The sequence below is a fragment of the Triticum urartu genome, chromosome 5, assembly GCF_003073215.2.
Source record: "Triticum urartu cultivar G1812 chromosome 5, Tu2.1, whole genome shotgun sequence".
Classification (NCBI taxonomy): domain Eukaryota; kingdom Viridiplantae; phylum Streptophyta; class Magnoliopsida; order Poales; family Poaceae; genus Triticum; species Triticum urartu.
Window position 1 is genome coordinate 602,778,445 of NC_053026.1, and position 18,512 is coordinate 602,796,956.

The 18,512-nt window shown below is 49.2% G+C and overlaps 1 protein-coding gene across 1 annotated transcript; it reads right to left on the reverse strand.

The window, feature by feature from the left end:
* Window positions 1–6,742: 6,742 nt before the first annotated feature.
* Window positions 6,743–7,996, reverse strand: LOC125506246 (putative serpin-Z12). Its single transcript, XM_048671103.1, has one exon. It carries the CDS (start codon window positions 7,994–7,996, stop codon window positions 6,743–6,745), a length of 1,254 nt encoding a protein of 417 aa, XP_048527060.1.
* Between the last annotated feature and the right edge of the window lie 10,516 nt (window positions 7,997–18,512).

An 18,512-nucleotide genomic window follows, 5' to 3' on the forward strand; every position in this document is an offset into this window, starting at 1 on the left:
GACCGGAGATGTGTCTCAGTCATGTCTGCGTAGTTCTTGAACCCGTAGGGTCCGCACGCTTAACGTTCGATGATGATTTGTATTATGAGTTAAGTGATTTGATGACCTTAGTTTGTTCGGAGACCCGGATGAGATCACGGACATGATGAGGAGTCCCGAAATGGTCGAGAAGTAAAGATTCATATATCGGAAGGTTGCATTCGGACATCGGAATGGTTCCGAGTGATTTAGACATTTTTCCGGAGTACCAGGAGCTTACCGGACCCCCCGGGGAAAGATATTGGCCTTGTGGGCAATAGGATGGAGGCTAACCGGCCCACAAAGGGCTGGTGCGCTCCCCACAAGGGAGGAGGCCGAATTAGACTTGGGAAGGGGGCGCCACCCCCTTTTCCTTCTCCTATTCCCTGTCCTTCCCCTTTTCCCCCTCCAGTAGAAGGGAAAAAGGATGGGGCCGAATCCTACTAGGACTGGAGTCCTAGTAGGACTCCCCTCTCCCTTGCGCGCCCCTTGTTGGCTGCCCTCCTCCTCCCCTGGGCGCGCCCCCTGCCTCGTGGACAGCCCGGAGGTCCACCGACGTATTTCTTCATCCCATATATACCCATATACCCTAAAAACTTCGGAGAGCACAATAGATCGGGAGTTCCACCGCCAGAAGCCTCCGTAGCCACCGAAAACCAATCTAGACCCGTTCCGGCACCCTGCCGGAAGGGGAATCCCTCTTCGATGGCCATCTTCATCATCCTGGTGCTCTCCATAACGACGAGGGAGTAGTTCTACCTCGGGGCTGAGGGTATGTACCAGTAGCTATGTGTTTGATCTAACGCTCTCTCTCGTGTTCTTGAGGTGATACGATCTTGATGTATCGCGCGCTTTGCTATTATAGTTGGATCTTATGATGTTTCTCCCCCTCTACTCTCTTGTAATGGATTGAGTTTTCCCTTTGAAGTTATCTTATCGGATTTAGTCTTTAAGGATTTGAAAACACTTGATGTATGTCTTGTGTGGGGTACCCGTGGTGACAATGGGGTATTCTATTAATCCACTTGATGTATGTTTTGGTGATCAACTTGTGGGTTCAGCCCATGAACCTATGCATAGGGGTTGGCACACGTTTTCGTCTTGAATCTCCGGTAGAAACTTTGGGGCACTCTTTGAGGTTCTATGTGTTGGTTGAATAGATGAATCTGAGATTGTGTGACGCATATCGTATAATCATACCCACGGATACTTGAGGTGATATTGGAGTATCTAGGTGACATTAGGGTTTTGGTTGATTTGTGTCTTAAGGTGTTATTCTAGTACAAACTCTAGGGCTGTTTGTGACACTTATAGGAATAGCCCAACGGATTGATTGGAATGAATTACTTCGAGGTGGTTTCGTACCCTATCATAATCTCTTCGTTTGTTCTCCGCTATTAGTGACTTTGGAGTGACTCTTTGTTGCATGTTGAGGGATAGTTATACGATCCAATTATGTTATTATTGTTGAGAGGACTTGCACTAGTGAAAGTATGAACCCTAGGCCTTGTTTTCTAGCATTGCAATACTGTTTGTACTCACTTTTATCATTAGTTACCGTGCTGTTTTTATATTTTCAGATTACAAAAACCTATATCTACCATCCATATTGCACTTGTATCACCATCTCTTCGTCGAACTAGTGCACCTATACAATTTACCATTGTATTGGGTGTGTTGGGGACACAAGAGACTCTTTGTTATTTGGTTGCAGGGTTGCTTGAGAGAGACCATCTTCATCCTACGCTCATACGGATTGATAAATCTTAGGTCATCCACTTGAGGGAAATTTGCTACTGTCCTACAAACCTCTGCACTTGGAGGCTCAACAACGTCTACAAGAAGAAGGTTGTGTAGTAGACATCAGGTGCCCCCTCCACAGATTTCCACCTAGGTCATATTGTCGTAGTGCTTAGGCGAAGCCCTGCGTCGGTAACTTCATCATCACCGTCAACAGGCCCTCGTGCTGACAAAAGTCTCCCTCGGCCTTAGCTGGATCTAGAGTTCGAGGGACGTCACCGAGCTGAACGTGTGCAGATCGCAGAGGTGTCATGCGTTCCGTACTTGATCGGTTGGATCACGAAGACGTTTGACTACATCAACCGCGTTACTTAACGCTTCCGCTTTCGGTCTATGAGGGTACGTGAATACACTCTCCCCGTTCATTGCTATGCTTCTCCTAAATAGATCTTGCGTGATCATAGGAATTTTTTTAAAAATACTACGTTCCCCGACACGAACAAGGGCCCCTACAATTTGTCACCCCTCCACCTACCATGGCTGCCATAGCCTTGCTGTCACCCACCCGCTAGCCCCCGTGACCGCACCACCACTTATGGCGGGTCCTTCACCCCCACTCAGCCTCTATTTTCTACTCCTGCCATCTACAGGAGTTCGAGAAGCGAGATCCATGGATCCTGATGGGAGGAGGCATCCTATATTTGAAGAAGAGGTTGTAGTGGTGCTTCACATGATGAGGACATAAAGGACGATGGAGTTCCCTCGCGAGGGCCATGACAGGATGCAGAAGCTGGTGATAATGACCTTTGGCGGAGATGTCTTCGCTGGTTCTAGAGAAGAGAGCGGAGTGGAAGGAGTTCTAGTCTCTACAGCCACACATCTTGTGATTAGAAGGTGTTTGTGCTAGTCCCAGGGAGGGCAACATCGATTCCGGCAGACTGTATGGTGCTGGGGAAGATCAAGACATCCCCACCATTGCCTAACCTGATCTCGGTGAGATTCCCCCTAGAGTTGGGGTTAGTTTTTGTTGTTTCCTATGGCTGCTCAAGGATGGATATTATCTCGGATTGCCTCCAGAAGGCTTCGTTTCTAGCTGAAGATACTCGAAACAGATTTTCGGGGATTGCCCACCTCAATTGTTGTTCTCGAAGATTCATGCGGTTTCAAATTCGTTCAGAGGAGCCGGACGAGAGTCGTTCCAACACAGAGTTGCATTGAATGGTGATCGTGGTGCCACGTCGCGACTTTCTCCTTCCAACGGTTTGGATGATGCGGTCAACAATTTTAACAATCAGTTTTGGCTTTCGTTGGTCCCTGAGGTTAAACCTACCAGGGCTTATGAACATCATGCTAAGCAACATCTCCACTTCCTCCGATTCATAATAAGTGTTTTAAGACACTTATTATGGATCGGAGAAGTACTCCCTTCGTCCCGAATTACTCAGTCACATAAATGAATGTATCTAAAATTAAAACACGTCTAGATACATCTTTCTTGCGACAGGTAATTCCTGATTTCCGGACGGAGGAAGTATAGTGGTTCTATAGCGTCAATTTAGGAAACTTCTGTAAATATTTATAAATTAGACTGTTGCTATTTGCCATTACACATGATTTCTTCTATTTGTCAATTTGCCAGTGATCAAGAGTTCTAGTTATTTTTTATGTCCACATGAAGAGCTGCGTGAATCATAATCAGGATTACGCATCTGGTCGAGAACCACGGTGAGTGCCACGACGAACGCTTGGTCAACGCCTGGGTTGACCCTCACGTTGTACGCGCGCTCTCCCCACAGCTCGCCCCAAAAGGTGTTCTTCTTCCTGTCGATCTGCGCAACGACTGCGCCGCCGCAGGAGACGGTCATCGCGCCGTGGTAGTAGCTGCCGTGGACGGCCAAGTCGGGCGCCCCCTGGCCGGAGGAGTTGCCGTCCAGGAACACGTGGACATTGGCCGTCAGCTGGAAAAACGACGCCTTGTCCACGGCGAGGAAGAGCCGGTCCGTCTGGCTCCCGCACCGCCCCCTGAACGCCTCCCACCGGCCCATGCCGATCAGGGACGTGGACTCCTCGACGAAGAGCAAGGGGTGTCGCGAGGCGGCCCCTAGCAGGAGGAGCGTGCGCAGGTCCCGGTAGTGGCCGAAGTAGGAGGTCTCCACCTGCATCACGGCCGCGCCGGTGGCGGCGTCCGTGACGTCGAACCCGTGGCCCCGCAAGGAGCTCGATCTGGTCACCGTTAACGTCGTCGTGTGGCGTGCGCAGAACCGCGCGTCGACGAGGGCCGCCGTACTCTCCCACGGCCACGGCATCTCCGGCTGATCGCTTCCTGCTAGTGATCGTAAAGAGGATGGAAGTTACACCGATATTGATCGACGGAGATGGTTGGTTTCGATGCAGGAGGCTGGTACTAGTTTAGTTTGGTACATAACCGGGTATATGCGATTATTTCCTTGTTGCACAAGACAATCTCTCCTAGAATTTTTTTTAGGGGGGATCTCTCCTAGAATTAAAGGATTGTTGTGTGCGGCCAATTTTTTTTTGTGCAAGTTGATTTTTTTCTTAGCCGTCCAATTTAAATCCAAGGGCAGATACCTTTAGCAGTTCACGCGTAGAATTACCGTGCCTGTTCTAGCTTCTTCACTGACTTATACCTGGAAATTTTACAGCCAACTTACACACCACACACCACACGTAGGATTTTTTTTTGGGGGGTACACCACACGTAGATTTAACGTGCCTCTAGTTCAGTTCTATTTTGGCCACAATGAGAATGCACCCAAAGTCCGAAACCATGCATCACCTTTGTTTAGCTCACAAATGGGCCCTAATGCGCTAGCCATTACTATGTGATATGGTAGCGTTACCTTCCGTTAACGCCTTGCTTGAAACCTTTTCTCTGAGATTTTTTACCCTCAACCCACAAGTTCTCCTTCAACGGTTTTGCATGAGTATAGAGTCCTGACTGACAATGAGTGTTTGATTTTGTGGATCAAACATTTCAAAAAACAATCACAAACACACGATTTAAATCCAGGACTTTTCGTAACCGGGCTAGCTAGTTTTTGTATATATATATATCATCAGCTATCAATTGTTTTCTTGTCGTATAGAAAATTTCTGTCATGTTTGGTTCTCCTAGTAAGATCATCCCTTATTCCTTTCGGCCGGATTTTCAAAATACATGAATAGGAAAAATGCGGGAGTACAGTCACGTGTCCTAGATAGAGAAGTATTTGATACCGCAGAGAAAACAAATAAATTTTTATAAGAGGTTTGAGTAGATGGAATTCTTTTCCCTTCAAAATAGAGTACAAATGAAGTCTATGAAGAAAAAAAAAACGTTAGGATTGCAATACTATGAATCAAATCCCTAAGGATTGGAATCTCCCAAACAGTTTTTTTGGCTCATTTGCTTGTATACAAAGTACAATCGGATGTTTCGAGCGACTAATTTTTATGCAAAACAGGTTTGGAAATCCTTGGGATTATATGACATAATATTGAGGGCTCTTAACACTGACCGTTCGGGTTCAGTGGTGATGGAGGAACTTCTCAGGTACCCAGTGAAGAAATCACCCGTTCTCGGTCAGTTGGGGCTGCAGGAAACGATTGCGGTGGCGGCATGGCATATTTGGTGGGAGCATCGTGAGCTAGTTAAAGTAGAAAGAATTAAACCCGCACCAAGTACAGCTTTTGCCATTCAGGCATCTCTATGAATCATGCTAACCGAACGCCCAAACAGACTACTACTGAGCATTGGCAGAGACCAGCACCAGGTACATATATAAACTTAACATAGATGCGTCTTTTTTCGAGGACGGCAGTGGTGCGGCAGCGGCGATTCTGCGTACTTCCAGGGGAGAAGCTGTGGTTGGGATTTCAGAACTGATTGACAACACAATTAGTCCGCAAGCGGCCGAAGCAATTGCACTAAGGAGTGGATTAAAACTGGTAGACAGACTGGGCTGCCGTAATGTACAGATAGAGTCTGATTGTTTCGAGTTAGTGCAAGCATGCAATGAAGATTCGGAAATCTGGAGCCCTCACTCGGCGATACTAGCTGATTGCTTTCTTTTAGCGCATAACATTCTGGGGATCAACTTCGAACACTGTCCAAGAGAAGCCAATGGAGTAGCCCATTTTCTTGCTAGAAGATGCTATGATTCTAAAATTTGTGAGGACTAGGTAGATCTAACGCCTGCTTTTCTTTTACCTCTTGTACTCCATGATGTTACTTTACCCCAAATTGAATAAAATGCCATGAGGCGTTCCCATCAATTTTTTTAATTAAGTATAAGTATGGGTGTGTCTAGGGCACATCTAGATGTGCTCTAGTTATTGCACATCTAAGTGAGTGAATCAAGTATAAAGAGGAAAAGAAAAAAGAAAAAAAATATCCACACGAATCTCAACACAAGATCAATGACATATGACTTAGATGTGCAATACTTATGGCACATCTAGATGTGCTTTAGCAAAACTGTATAAGTATTCAAGAATGGTTGCTTTGCATCAACAAGCTCATGATACTGCTTTTTTGGAAAGATATTAATGATTAGCCCACACTAAGAGGTAGTAAGACATCTTTAATGGGGTTTGTATACTAACCGAGAAACAACACATAACATTGCATATAATTTTTGTTTTGTCATCTTTAGATCATGTGGAGATCTATAAGAAAAGTTTACATCTCAGCGACAACGTTAGTCCTCATCGAGTTAACAACATAAAACCACCACATTGAAGGCTGACTCTACGATTTTGTTTGGCAAAAACAGTATGTTTACGGTAAACTTTTTGCCTAAACCACTGATCGGCGGATGAGAATATTGAGCACATTGATGACACATGGGTTCCACTTTTTGCCGATATGGCCTAACGGTCGCGAGAGATAGCATTGTGGCATGTCCTGCGCATCACGACGGTGGTGGCACGATTAATCACATGACCGGCGAACAAACTTACATAATAATTATTTATTCATTTATTAATGAGCTAGAGGATTAGCCACATGACCAAGAAACAACACTGCGTCTGTCCCCTCCTCTACCACGGCAAATAAGAAAGGCCGATTCGCCACAAAATCGACCAGATCCTGTGGTGCCCTTGGACCCGCACTACCAAACCCGATTACGACGGCCGTGGCAGCGGCGGCCACCGTGCCTACCTCGTCCACCTCGACAGTGGCCTTATGGTGCACCGTGGTGATGGCAAGCCCCTTATCCCCGCTAGTCACCATGCCAGAGAAGCCGCCGCTTTCGAAAGCTCTAGTGACACCATGCTTCCGCATGTCGGATGACGCTTCAAACTCGGATGTGAACTTGAACTTGGGGACCATGAACCGCCCGACTGGAACCTTCCCTGTTGGTGTGTGCGTCTTGAAAAATTCCGGCGTAGACACGGCCTTGTCGTACAGATCGGCAAGACTGACAGTGTCCCTGTCCGGTAGTAGGATAAGCATGTAGAATTCAGCTTGCTGCTGCACGCCGTTCTTGTACGGCAGCTTGAGGGCCCTGAAGCCTGGGTAGACCGCGATGTGCTGTGACTCGCTTGTCGTCATGGATGGCACGCGCACGGTGGTGCCGCCTGGGATGTGGAACGGCGCGGTAGAGACATCGAACGGCTGAGTCCACGCCCCTTTGAAGTAGAGCGCGTTGGCGAGGACGACTGCCGTGCCGGAGTTGACGGAGCCCGGACGCAGGACTTCGAGGATTTGCTTGTTGGTCGCGTCCGCCACGAAGGCGTTCACGCGCTGCCTCGCCTGCTCGGCCCCCGACACGAAGTCCACGGATTCCGCCGTGCCGTTGTACCGCGACGCGATGGTGGCCGTGAACTCTGGCCTTAGCGCCCACCTCCGGTCGACCCACACGCCGCTGGCGAAGGACGTCTGCGCTATGCCGTTGAGCCTGCCGACGAGCTCGGTCGCCGCCGCGCGGTGTAGCGCGTCGAGCGAAGACGACCCAAGGAACCCCAGGAGCTCTCTAAGCGTGTCGCCCCGCGCGCCGGCGGCCACCATCGCGAGCGCCGCGTGGATGGACAGCAGCGAGATGACGAAGTTGCGCCCGGTGCCACCTTCCGCCCGGACGCCGGCCTCCCTGGCAAGGGCCACGCACGATGCGTTCCCGATCGCGGACGCGGAGTCGACACCAGGAGCTGGAGGCGCCTCGGCGAACAAGGTCGAGCGGAGGCGCCATGCAGCAAACAGGGTCAAGAAGAGCACGAACCTCCCGATGGGCGACATCGGAATCGCTGCGCTTGGCCGTGTGCTTGGTCGCGCCTTCGCGGTAAGATTCAGAAGGGATCACAGCTCGATCAGATGTTGAAGACGATCAGATTCAGACCGGAATCAGGAGACAGGCGGCGGGCAGGGGTTAGGGTTAGGTGCAATTTATTTATCAATTTATTTATGGAAACATCACTTAACCGACTTAACCCTTCCCTAAAAATACTTAACCGACTTATATCCTTGAAAGGAAAAACTTGACCGACTTGAGCGGCTTCTCGCTTCCTTCCGGACGTCAACTTCCTCCACGATTCATCTGTACTGGAGTACCCACATATATTTCATGAGAAAAACGGATTACAAAGATTAAATCACCACAAGAGACATACATAAATGTATTGCAATTTTACATCAAAGACTCTACAAGAAGTAAAACTAAAATTTCACTCCGGCAGAATCTTGTGCCATGCCGAAACGTCGTCCACCTTCATCTTCCACAGTCACCGAGGCAACACTGAAGAAAGAGGGGAGTTGCCGTTATACCCACACCTGTAGGAGCACCTTCACATATAAGGATGCTTTTCGAGCCGATGAACCGGACCGCCGCAAGCGATGAGACCGAGACTTTGTGGCACGTCGGCCGGGGTTCTTCCTGTGTCCGCTAGATCCCAGAGCTGTCAACTACATCGGACGTGCTTGAAGAAAATGAATGTCACTGCTTGCCGTCATCCATGCACCCCACTGCAAAACACCAAACACAACCGCAACGGTCGGTACCAACGCCACCAAGGAGGGTGTCGTGCGTTGACCATCAGACACAAATCTCACCAAAGCTAGAGACCGGCAAGAAGACCGATCCACCTGCTCCTCGGTGCCGCCCATTAGAACATCACCGAGATGGAGGAAGAGTAGAAGCAGATTATTCCGTCGCGGTGCCGTCTCCACCATTGATGCAGTACCTCTGACAGAAAACTATGCCTATCCTATCTACGTACCAAGATGATGACCGCGTCCTTGGCCGCTCCCGCCTGTAGAATATTATGCAACTCACGATATATTGATCGGGTGCAATATGCACATATATATAGATACATAGGGAAGCCACGTCCTCTACTATACATGGAAATACATGGAAGGAGGAGGGCTTGTTGTACAAGAAATATACATGATATATCTATATCTCAACACCCCCTGCAGTCGAAGCGGCACCATGGTCGATGCAAAGACTGGAACGATACTCCTCAAAGGATGCAGTAGACAAGGCCTTGGTCATGATGTCAGCAAACTGTTGGGAGGTAGGGACATGTAGCACGTGTACATGACCAAGAGAAACCTGCTCCCGAACAAAGTGGATATCAATCTCAATGTGCTTGGTGCGTCGATGATGAACCGGGTTGGTGGAGAGGTAGACCGCGGAGACGTTGTCGCAATAGACAATCGTGGCCTTATCAACCGGAGACAAGAGCTCATGGAGAAGTTGACGAAGCCAGGAACACTCAGCAACGACGTTGGCGACGACGCGATACTCCGCTTCAGCGCTGGAGCGGGAGACAACGGGCTGCCGCTTGGACGACTAGGAGATGAGTGATGGCCCAAGATAGACACAATAGCCGGATGTCGAGCGGCGCGTGTCGGGGCAGCCAGCCCAGTCAGCATCAGAGTAAGCAATCAAGTCCAAAGAGGTCGACGCCTGAAGTGACAACCCGAGATCCAAAGTGCCGCGGATATAGTGAAGAATGCGCTTGACCGCGGTCCAGTGGGCATCACGAGGAGCATGCATATGAAGGCACACCTGCTGCACGGCATATTGAAGCTCCGGGCGGGTAAGAGTAAGGTACTGAAGTGCACCAACAATCGACTGGTAGAACGGAGCATCGGAAGCGGGAGAACCATCTGTGGCAGAGAGCTTGGCCTTCGTGTCAGCAGGCGTGGCAGCCGGTTTGCAGTTAAGCATCCCGGCACGGTCCAGAAGCTCATGAGCATACTTGCGCTGGTGAAGAAAGAAGCCATCGGCTCGACGAATAACCTCGACCCCGAGGAAATAGTGTAGAGGACCTAAGTCCTTGATGGCGAACTCAGCACGAAGACGATCAGTGAGCTGTCGAAGAAGAGCAGTTGAGCATGTTGTCAAGATGATATCGTCGACATAGAGCAGTAGAAAAGCAGTGGCATCACCCTGGTGGTAGACAAACAGTGAAGCATCGGAGCGAGTGGAGCGGAATCCAAGCTGATGAAGGAACGCAGCAATGCGCTGGTACCACGCGCGAGGAGCCTACTTAAGCCCATATAACGACCGGGAGAGCAAGCACACATGATCTGGAGAAGACTCGTCGATGAATCCCGTAGGCTGCTGACAGAACACTTGCTCCTCAAGATGACCATGAAGAAAAGCATTAGAGACGTCCATCTGATGCACTGGCCAAGAGCGAGAGACCGCAAGCTGAAGAACAGTCCGAATTGTCCCGGGTTTGACTACCGGGGCAAAGGTATCTGTGAAGTCGACACCGGCGCGCTAACAAAAACCATGAACGACCCAACACGCCTTATGGCGGTCGTGGGTGCCATCAGGATGAAACTAGTGCTTGAAAACCCACTTCCCGGTAATGATGTTGGCATGAGGGGGACGTGGGACAAGCTGCCAAGTATGATTGCGCTGCAAAGCGTCGAATTCCTCCTTCATCGCGGCAAACCACAAAGGGTCGCGAAGCGCGGTACGGGCGGAGGTCGGCAGAGGCGACGGTGATGACGTGGACGTCGAAGCCACATAGGTATACTCCTCCGAGGAGTACCGATTACTCGGTCGGTAGACACCCAAGCGGGACCGGGTGACGGGGCCGGCGAGTGGTTGGACCACGGTGGCCCCGGTGGACCCGTCTCCAGTAGCCGGAGAAGCCGAAGGCGGGCCGGGCGAAGAGGCCCCGGCAGAAGCCGGCGCAACCAGTCGTGTGGCCGTGGAGCCGGGTGAGGGGACCGGCGAGCCCGCCACTTCAGAGGCCGCCGCAGAGGCCGGCGAAGGAGCCGGCGAGTCCGGCGAGGCCGGTGAGGTCGGTGTAGATGCCGGCGAGGTTGGTGTAGACGCCGTCGAAGCCGGCGAGGTCGGTGGAGATGCCGGCGAGGCTGGCAAGGCAGCAGACGGCAGCCGTAACACCGAACGGCCAGGAGGAGCACCACGCCACGGCAGAGAGCCGAGGCGGACAGAGTCGGCCAAGGAGGGGCCGGGCACCGAAGGAGAAGTCGCCTGTTGTTCCTGTTTAAACGGAAAAGAACACTCGTCGAAATAAACATGCCGGGAGGTGATGACACGGTGAGAGACCGGATCATAGCACCTATAGCCCTTGGTGTTAGCCGGGTAACCGAGAAAGACACACGGGAGGGAGCGAGGAGCAAGTTTATGAGGAGATGTGGCGATAGTACTGGGATAATAGAGATAACCAAAAATACGAAGACCGTCATATGAGGGTGGAGACCCAAAGAGAAGGTGATGTGGTGTAAAATTCCAACGGGTGCGACACGGACGTAGGTTAATGAGGAGGGTGGCAGTAGCAAGAGCATCGGGCCAGAAACGGGGAGGCATGTAAGCATGGAATAAGATGGTACGGACGCAATCGTTAAGAGTGCAGAGGATGCGTTCAGCCCGACCATTCTACTGAGAAGTGTAAGGACATGTGAGTCGGAAAATTGTGCCATGGGTGGGAAGAAGGTTGCGAATGGTGGTGTTGTCAAATTCTTTCCTGTTGTCAGTTTGCAAAGCAAGAATGGGACGACCAAATTGAGTAGACACGTAAGAGTAGAAGGCAGTGAGAGTGGCAGCAACTTCGGACTTCTTACGTAATGGAAAGGTCCATACAAAGTGAGAATAATCATCTAAGATAACAAGATAATATGAAAAACCAGTATTACTAGCAACGGGAGAGGTCCAAACATCACTATGGATTAACTCAAAAGGTAACGATGCAATTGTGGATGAAGAACTAAAAGGAAGACGACCATGTTTGCCCAGACGGCATGCGTGACAAGAGTGTGCATCCGTTTTATTACATGTAAAAGAAAAATCTCTAATTATTTGACGAAGTGCATTGGAGCTAGGATGACCAAGACGGGCGTGCCAAAGATCGACGCCGGCAGAAAGAGCAACTGGTCCAGCAGATGTAGATGATGAAGGCTGGACGGAGTACATATTGCCAGGGCTGTCACAGTGGTGAAGAACCATCCGGGTGAGGGCGTCCTTAACAGAGAAACTAACTTCGTCAAATTCCACAGTTATAGAGTTATCACGAGAAAGTTTGCGAACAAAGACTAAGTTTTGAATAAGTTCAGGAGACACAAGAACATTATTGAGAAAGAGTGGCCTAGAGGTGGAAGGAAAACTAGTGGAACCGACATGAGTAATAGGAAGACCGGCACCATTACCGACAATGATACGAGAAGAGGTGTTGATGGGAGACGCAGAAGAGAGATTACCCGGATAAGCGGCCATATGTGATGATGCACCGGTGTCCATAAACCAGTCGCCACCTCCGGAATAAGCACCGGCCGGAGGCTGTTGATGAAGTGCAGCGAGGAGAGCCGGGTCATAGGAGACCGGCGTAGGGTAGCCCGAGTAGCCGGTCACCCCAGCGCTAGGGTTCGGCCCACCATAGCTAACCGGAGCGGGGAAGTAGTAGGTCGGCGGAGCACCTGGCCCGAGTGTTGGCCCACGAAGAAGGCCTGATGGCCGGAGGGTCCGGGCCCTAGGAGGCTCGGAGCAGGGGGGCGGGGCACGGGCATGGTGTAGGCGTGCACGACTCCTGTCCAGGGGTTGTGGCCGCCCCCCCAAGGTGGCGTCGGCTGCTGCTGAGGAGGCCCAGCGCGCGGCTGTTGCTGCTGCTGCTGGCCTTTGCTGCGGCCAAGGCGCCGCTGGCGCGGCTGCTGCTGTTGCTGCTGCTGCGGCGTCGGCGGGTGTTGGGGAAGAGCCGGGGGCCGCTGTTGATACAGAGCGCCGTAGACGGCGGGCGGCGTAGGTGGAGCCGCAGGCCGAGGCGTAGGGAAATGGCGGCGGAAAGCCTGGAGGTGCGCCCGCGGGTGCGGGCCCACCGCGCGCGTAGCCGGCGACGAAGGCAGTGTGAACGACACGGGAGCGAAGATGCTCCAACCGGCGTTCCTCGAGACGGAGATATGCCATCGCGCGCTCGTAGGTGGGGTTCGCCATGAGGGTGAGGTTGGAGGCGGCGTTGCCGAGGTCCTCATTGAGGCCGGCGGTGAGGGTGGAGAGGAGCAACTCGTCGCCCACTTTGAAGCTGATGTTGTTGAGCTCGTCGGAGAGGGTCTTGAGGCGCATGCAGCAGTCATCGACGGAGGAGTCATTTTGGTGACACCCGAAAAACTCCTGCTGCAGAAAGACGATCCGTTGGAGCTTGTTGTCGGTGAAGAGGCCGACGATCTTGTTCCACACCGTGCATGCATCGTCCTTGTCGCCAACGACGGTGTGAAAGATGTCCTTGGACACGGTGAGGAAGAGCCACCTGATGATGGTGGCGTCGATCGCCAGCCAGTCGGCGTCGCGGTTGAGGACGAAGAGGTTGGCGGTGCCGTCAATGTGATCCTGCAGGTTATACTCACGAAAGAGAAGATTGAAGTACGTCTTCCACGCATAAAAGTTCGCCTCTTTGTGGGAGAGAATGACCAGGACGCGGCGTTCGATGGGAACATCGCGGATGTAGGCAGGATCTGGTAGAGTGGCAGCGGAGGAGCCGGCGGAGGAGTCGAAGGGGTTTGGTGGACGCACGGCTGGAGGAGTGGAGGCGGCGGATCGGTGGGAGAGATCGGAACCAGACATGGCAGCGGGTTCGGAGGTGGCTGGGTAGGGTTAGGGTTTGGGTGGCCAACGAGCAGCTGAAGGAAAAGCGGCTAGCGGCGGGTGAGCAGACGTGCGGGGCGAGCGGCGTAGTGGGCAGGGGTGATCGGGATGAGGCAGGAGCGAGCGCAAGTAGGCAGGGGTGCTAGCGAGGGAGCGGAAGCAATGGGAGGTCAGGGCTAGCGATGCGGGGCGAGCGCGAGTAGGCAGGGGCGATCGAGGGAGCAGAAGTGGTGGGAGGGGCATGACTCGCGCGAGGGCAGCACGGCGGCGGCGATTGAATCAGCGACGCGGGCGTGCGAGAGAAACTAGCAGCAGCGGCTAGGAAGCGGCGGCGACGCAGCTAGGGCAGGGGATCGTAGAGGCTCTATACCATGTAGAATATTATGCAACTCACGATATATTAATCAGGTGCAATATGCACATATATATAGATACATAGAGAAGCCACGTCCTCTATTATACATGAAAGGAGGAGGGCTTGTTGTACAAGAAATATATATGCTATATCTATATCTCGACACCGCCACTGGAGCGGCAGACGGAGAGGACGAGGACCCCTGGCGTCGCTGTCGTTTAGAGAAGGCAGGACGTCGCCTGTGGCATCTTCATATGTATATACGGTAGGACAACCTATCACGTCTAACACACAGCCATGCATTAATCTTGCCTGCTGAGATAAGGTCACATAAACGTCAAGGACATGTAAAATTACTTTGGCAGCCCCCTACTATGATAGTATTCACTATAGGGAAGTCACACGTTGCTGTATGGCAGGCCGTAAGTCGAGTGCAGATACACGGGTACTCGACTTACATTCACGTATGCCGAGTATGGAATGGCAAACACACGGCAAAAAAAGCGACTCGGCTTGTGTCCAAATAAGTTGAGTGGGTGCAAAAAAGGTTCTCGGCTTGTGTACAATACTCGGCACATAGAACAAATGTACTCGGCTTAGAGTTAGGGATCGGCAACTATTGTTTCCACGTGGACATCATGTAGACCGCAGGCAGCTCCATGGTGGAGCTAGATGTAAGGCAAGTACCCCATAAACGGCACTCGGCTTACATGTACTCGATTTTTTGCAAACCTATTTTGTAGTGCAAAAAATGATTTATAATGTGGTGCATTTCATTTATATTTACTTATTGCATGTTATTTATTTCCCTTTTTCTTATCCATTCTGTTTGGGTTAATTTTCATCACCCTTTCGATGGTCCAATTTCACGATTTCTCTCCAATGAATAACACCATTTTGGCCATTTTAAAGTTGTGGGGTATTGCTCAAACTTTGACGTGGCTTGAAACTGCATGGCCGCGGACTCTTCTTCTTCTTCCCGGTACAAATTTGACTTAATGAAATTTTTACAGACAAATCTTCAGGGTACAAACCTGCATGGTCGCGGATTCTTCTTCTTCTTCTTCACTGCATGGTCGTGGACTCTTCTTCTTCTTCATGTGTAGAATTAAAGTGTGTCTAGTTTGGTTCTAGTTTGGCACATGACATGGGCTACGTAGGGTGGTGCTTGAAACATGTCAGGAAGTCCGACGACTCTGGGAGTCATCCCAGAAATCAATCGGCGTCCATATTCTAAGGGAGATGAAAGAAGTCAGTGCTTTGTTCCAGGCTTATGAGCTGCGGTTCTCAAGTCGTCTCACTAATTCAGTAATTCGGTGGCTCACCGCTTAGCTATGCATGCTTTAGCCATTTCTATTACTTCTCAGGTTTTCGATGTAATCCTTGGCTGCCTAATTGAGTGTGTGCAGTCAGACATGCTTTCGCCTATTGAATAAAGTGCCCAAGGACATCAGCTTAAAAAAAGTTAGGTTCTATTTTGGCCACGATGAGAATGCACCGAACCATGCATTATCTTTGTTTAGCTCACATATGTCACAATTCAGTAGCTATTACTATGTGACATTGTAGCCTTACCTTCCGTGAACATCTTATAGTTGAAACCTTTCCTCTTGATAGTTTTTACCCTCAACGCACAAGTTATCGCCTTCAGCGTTTTTGTATGAGTCTAAACTCTAGAGTCCTGACTAACAGACAGTGTTCAATTTCGCGGATCAAACACATAAAAAAATAGAGTGAAGTGCACCCTAGGTCCTCGAACTATTTTGAAGGTGTCACATAGGTCCTCGAACTATGAAAAGTGTCATCCAGGTCCTCAAAAATCCTTGAAGTGCAATAAGTGTGTACGTATGTGACACATTTGAAATAGTTTAAGGACCTACATGACACCGCTAAAATAGTTCGAGGGCTTGGATGACACGCATATTGCACTTTGAGGACCTGAATGACCCTTTTCATAGTTCGAGGACCTACGTAACACCTTTTAAATAGTTTGAGGACCTTTGATGCACTTCACTCAAAAAAATATCACGAACACACGATTTAGATCCAGGAGTGTTCGTAACCGGGCTAGCTAGTTTTTGTATATATCATCACCTATCATTGTTTTGTTGTTGTACAGAAAATTTGCGCCATGTTTGGTTCTCTTTATCTGACGTAGTTAGATGATGCCCTCTTTGATTTGCCGGATTTTCAAAATACATGAATAGGAAAAATGCTGGAGTAGAGTAACATGTCCTTTTGTATTCTGTAGGATTACAAAACTACAGAAATTTGGATAGAAATGAATTTGATAGCTCAGACAAACAAACAAAATTTTGGCAAGAGGTTTGAGTGGATGGATTTTTTTCCATCAAAATAGAGTACAAATGAATTCTATGAAAAGAAAACCAAAATATTCCAATTACGCGCAGAATCCTCCCAAAATTGTTTTTTGGGCTGATTGATTCATTAACGAAGTACGATCGGAAAACGTGACTTTATGAAATTTTCTGGCAATAACACTATTGTATAGTTTTTTTTTGCGTAAACCCTTGGTCGGTGGGTGCGAGTATTTTGAGCATGTTCATGACAAATGGGTCTCACTTTTTGCCGATATGGCATAATGGTTCGTGAGACACAGCGTTGTGGCATGTCTTCCGCATCAGGTGGCACGATTAATCACATGACCGACGGACAATGTTACAATAATTCATAGATAATTCATTCGACAATCAAAGGATTCCACATTTTATAAAATAATTATTTATTCATTTAGTGAGCTAGAGGATTAGCCACGTGACCAAGGAACAACACTGCGTCTGTCCCCTTCTCTACCACGGCAAATAAGAAAGGCCGATCTGCCACAAAATCTACCCCATGGCCCGGTCCTGCACTACCAAACCCAACGATGGCCGTGGCAGCGGCGGCCACGGTGCCTACCTCATCCACCTCGATAGTGGCCTTATGGTACACCCATTGATGGAAAGCCCTTCCCCGCCTGTCATCATGCCTGAGAAGTCGCCGCCTTCGGAAGCCCTAGTGACACCAAGCTGTAAAGATTCGAGGAAGCATTTTAGCCCTTTGGTCTCGGGCCGCTGTATATATTGAGAGTTTACCGTGGGTTACAAGTTTAGGAGGTCGCTAGGACTCTCCAAGATTACACGAGAGAGAGAGAGAGAGAGAGACGGAAGATTACATGAGAGGGAGAAGAGATAGAAGTTCGAATACAACATATATCTCTACCTATCTATCTAACATCCTCCCTCAATCTAGACCTATGGAACTCTGTCAAGATTTAGATTGTATATGAACACGTTCATCCTCCTCGTGGAAAGTGGCTCAGTAAACCCATCAGCAAGTTGATCTCCTGTTGGAATAAACCTGATGTCAAGTAGCTTTTGAGCCACCCGTTCTCTGACAAAATGGAAATCAACTTCTATATGTTTTATTCGTGCATGGAAAACAGTATTTGCTGAAAGGTAGGTTGCACCAATGTTGTCACACCATAACCTTACAGCTTGTGGAACTTTTATTCCAAGTTCACATAGCAGAGTCTGAATCCACATGACTTCAGCAGTTGCATTTGCCAGTGCTTTATACTCTGCTTTAGTACTAGATCTAGAGACAGTAGCCTGTTTTCTTGTACTCCATGATATAAGATTTGATCCCAAGAATACAACAAATCCACCTGTGGACCTTCTATCATCAACACACCCTGCCCAATCTTTATCAGAATATGCACTCAATAGCATAGATGGTGACTTAGTAATTTTAACTCCAAGTCCCATTGTATACTTAATATACCTCACAATCCGCTTAACAGCCGTCCAATGAACTGTACTAGGAGCATGCAAATACTGACATACCTTATTCACATAATATGAAATATCTGGACGGGTTAAAGTCAAATACTGAAGTGCACCAACAATTCTTCTGTAATTTGTTGCATCCTCTGGACCAAGTACCTCTCCTCCCTCAAGAGAAAGTTTTTCTAAAGTTGAGAGTGGTGTACTTACAGGTTTACAGTGTTCCAGTCCAATCCTTTTTATAATATCAGCAGTATATTTTTCCCGTGTCAAAAGTATTCCATCTTTCACCTGTTTCACTTCAATACCAAGGAAATAATGAAGGTTGCCCAAATCCTTCAATGCAAACTCCATATTAAGATCACAAAGAAGACTTGTAGTAGCATCTGGATTGGAACTAGCAACAATAATGTCATCAACATAAACAAGAATAAATATTGTTATACTACCTTTGTTATAGAAGAATAGTGAGGCATCTGCCTTTGATGGAGTAAACCCAAGTCGTTGTAACTGAGTACTTAACCTTGAGTACCAGGCTCTAGGCGCCTGCTTTAATCC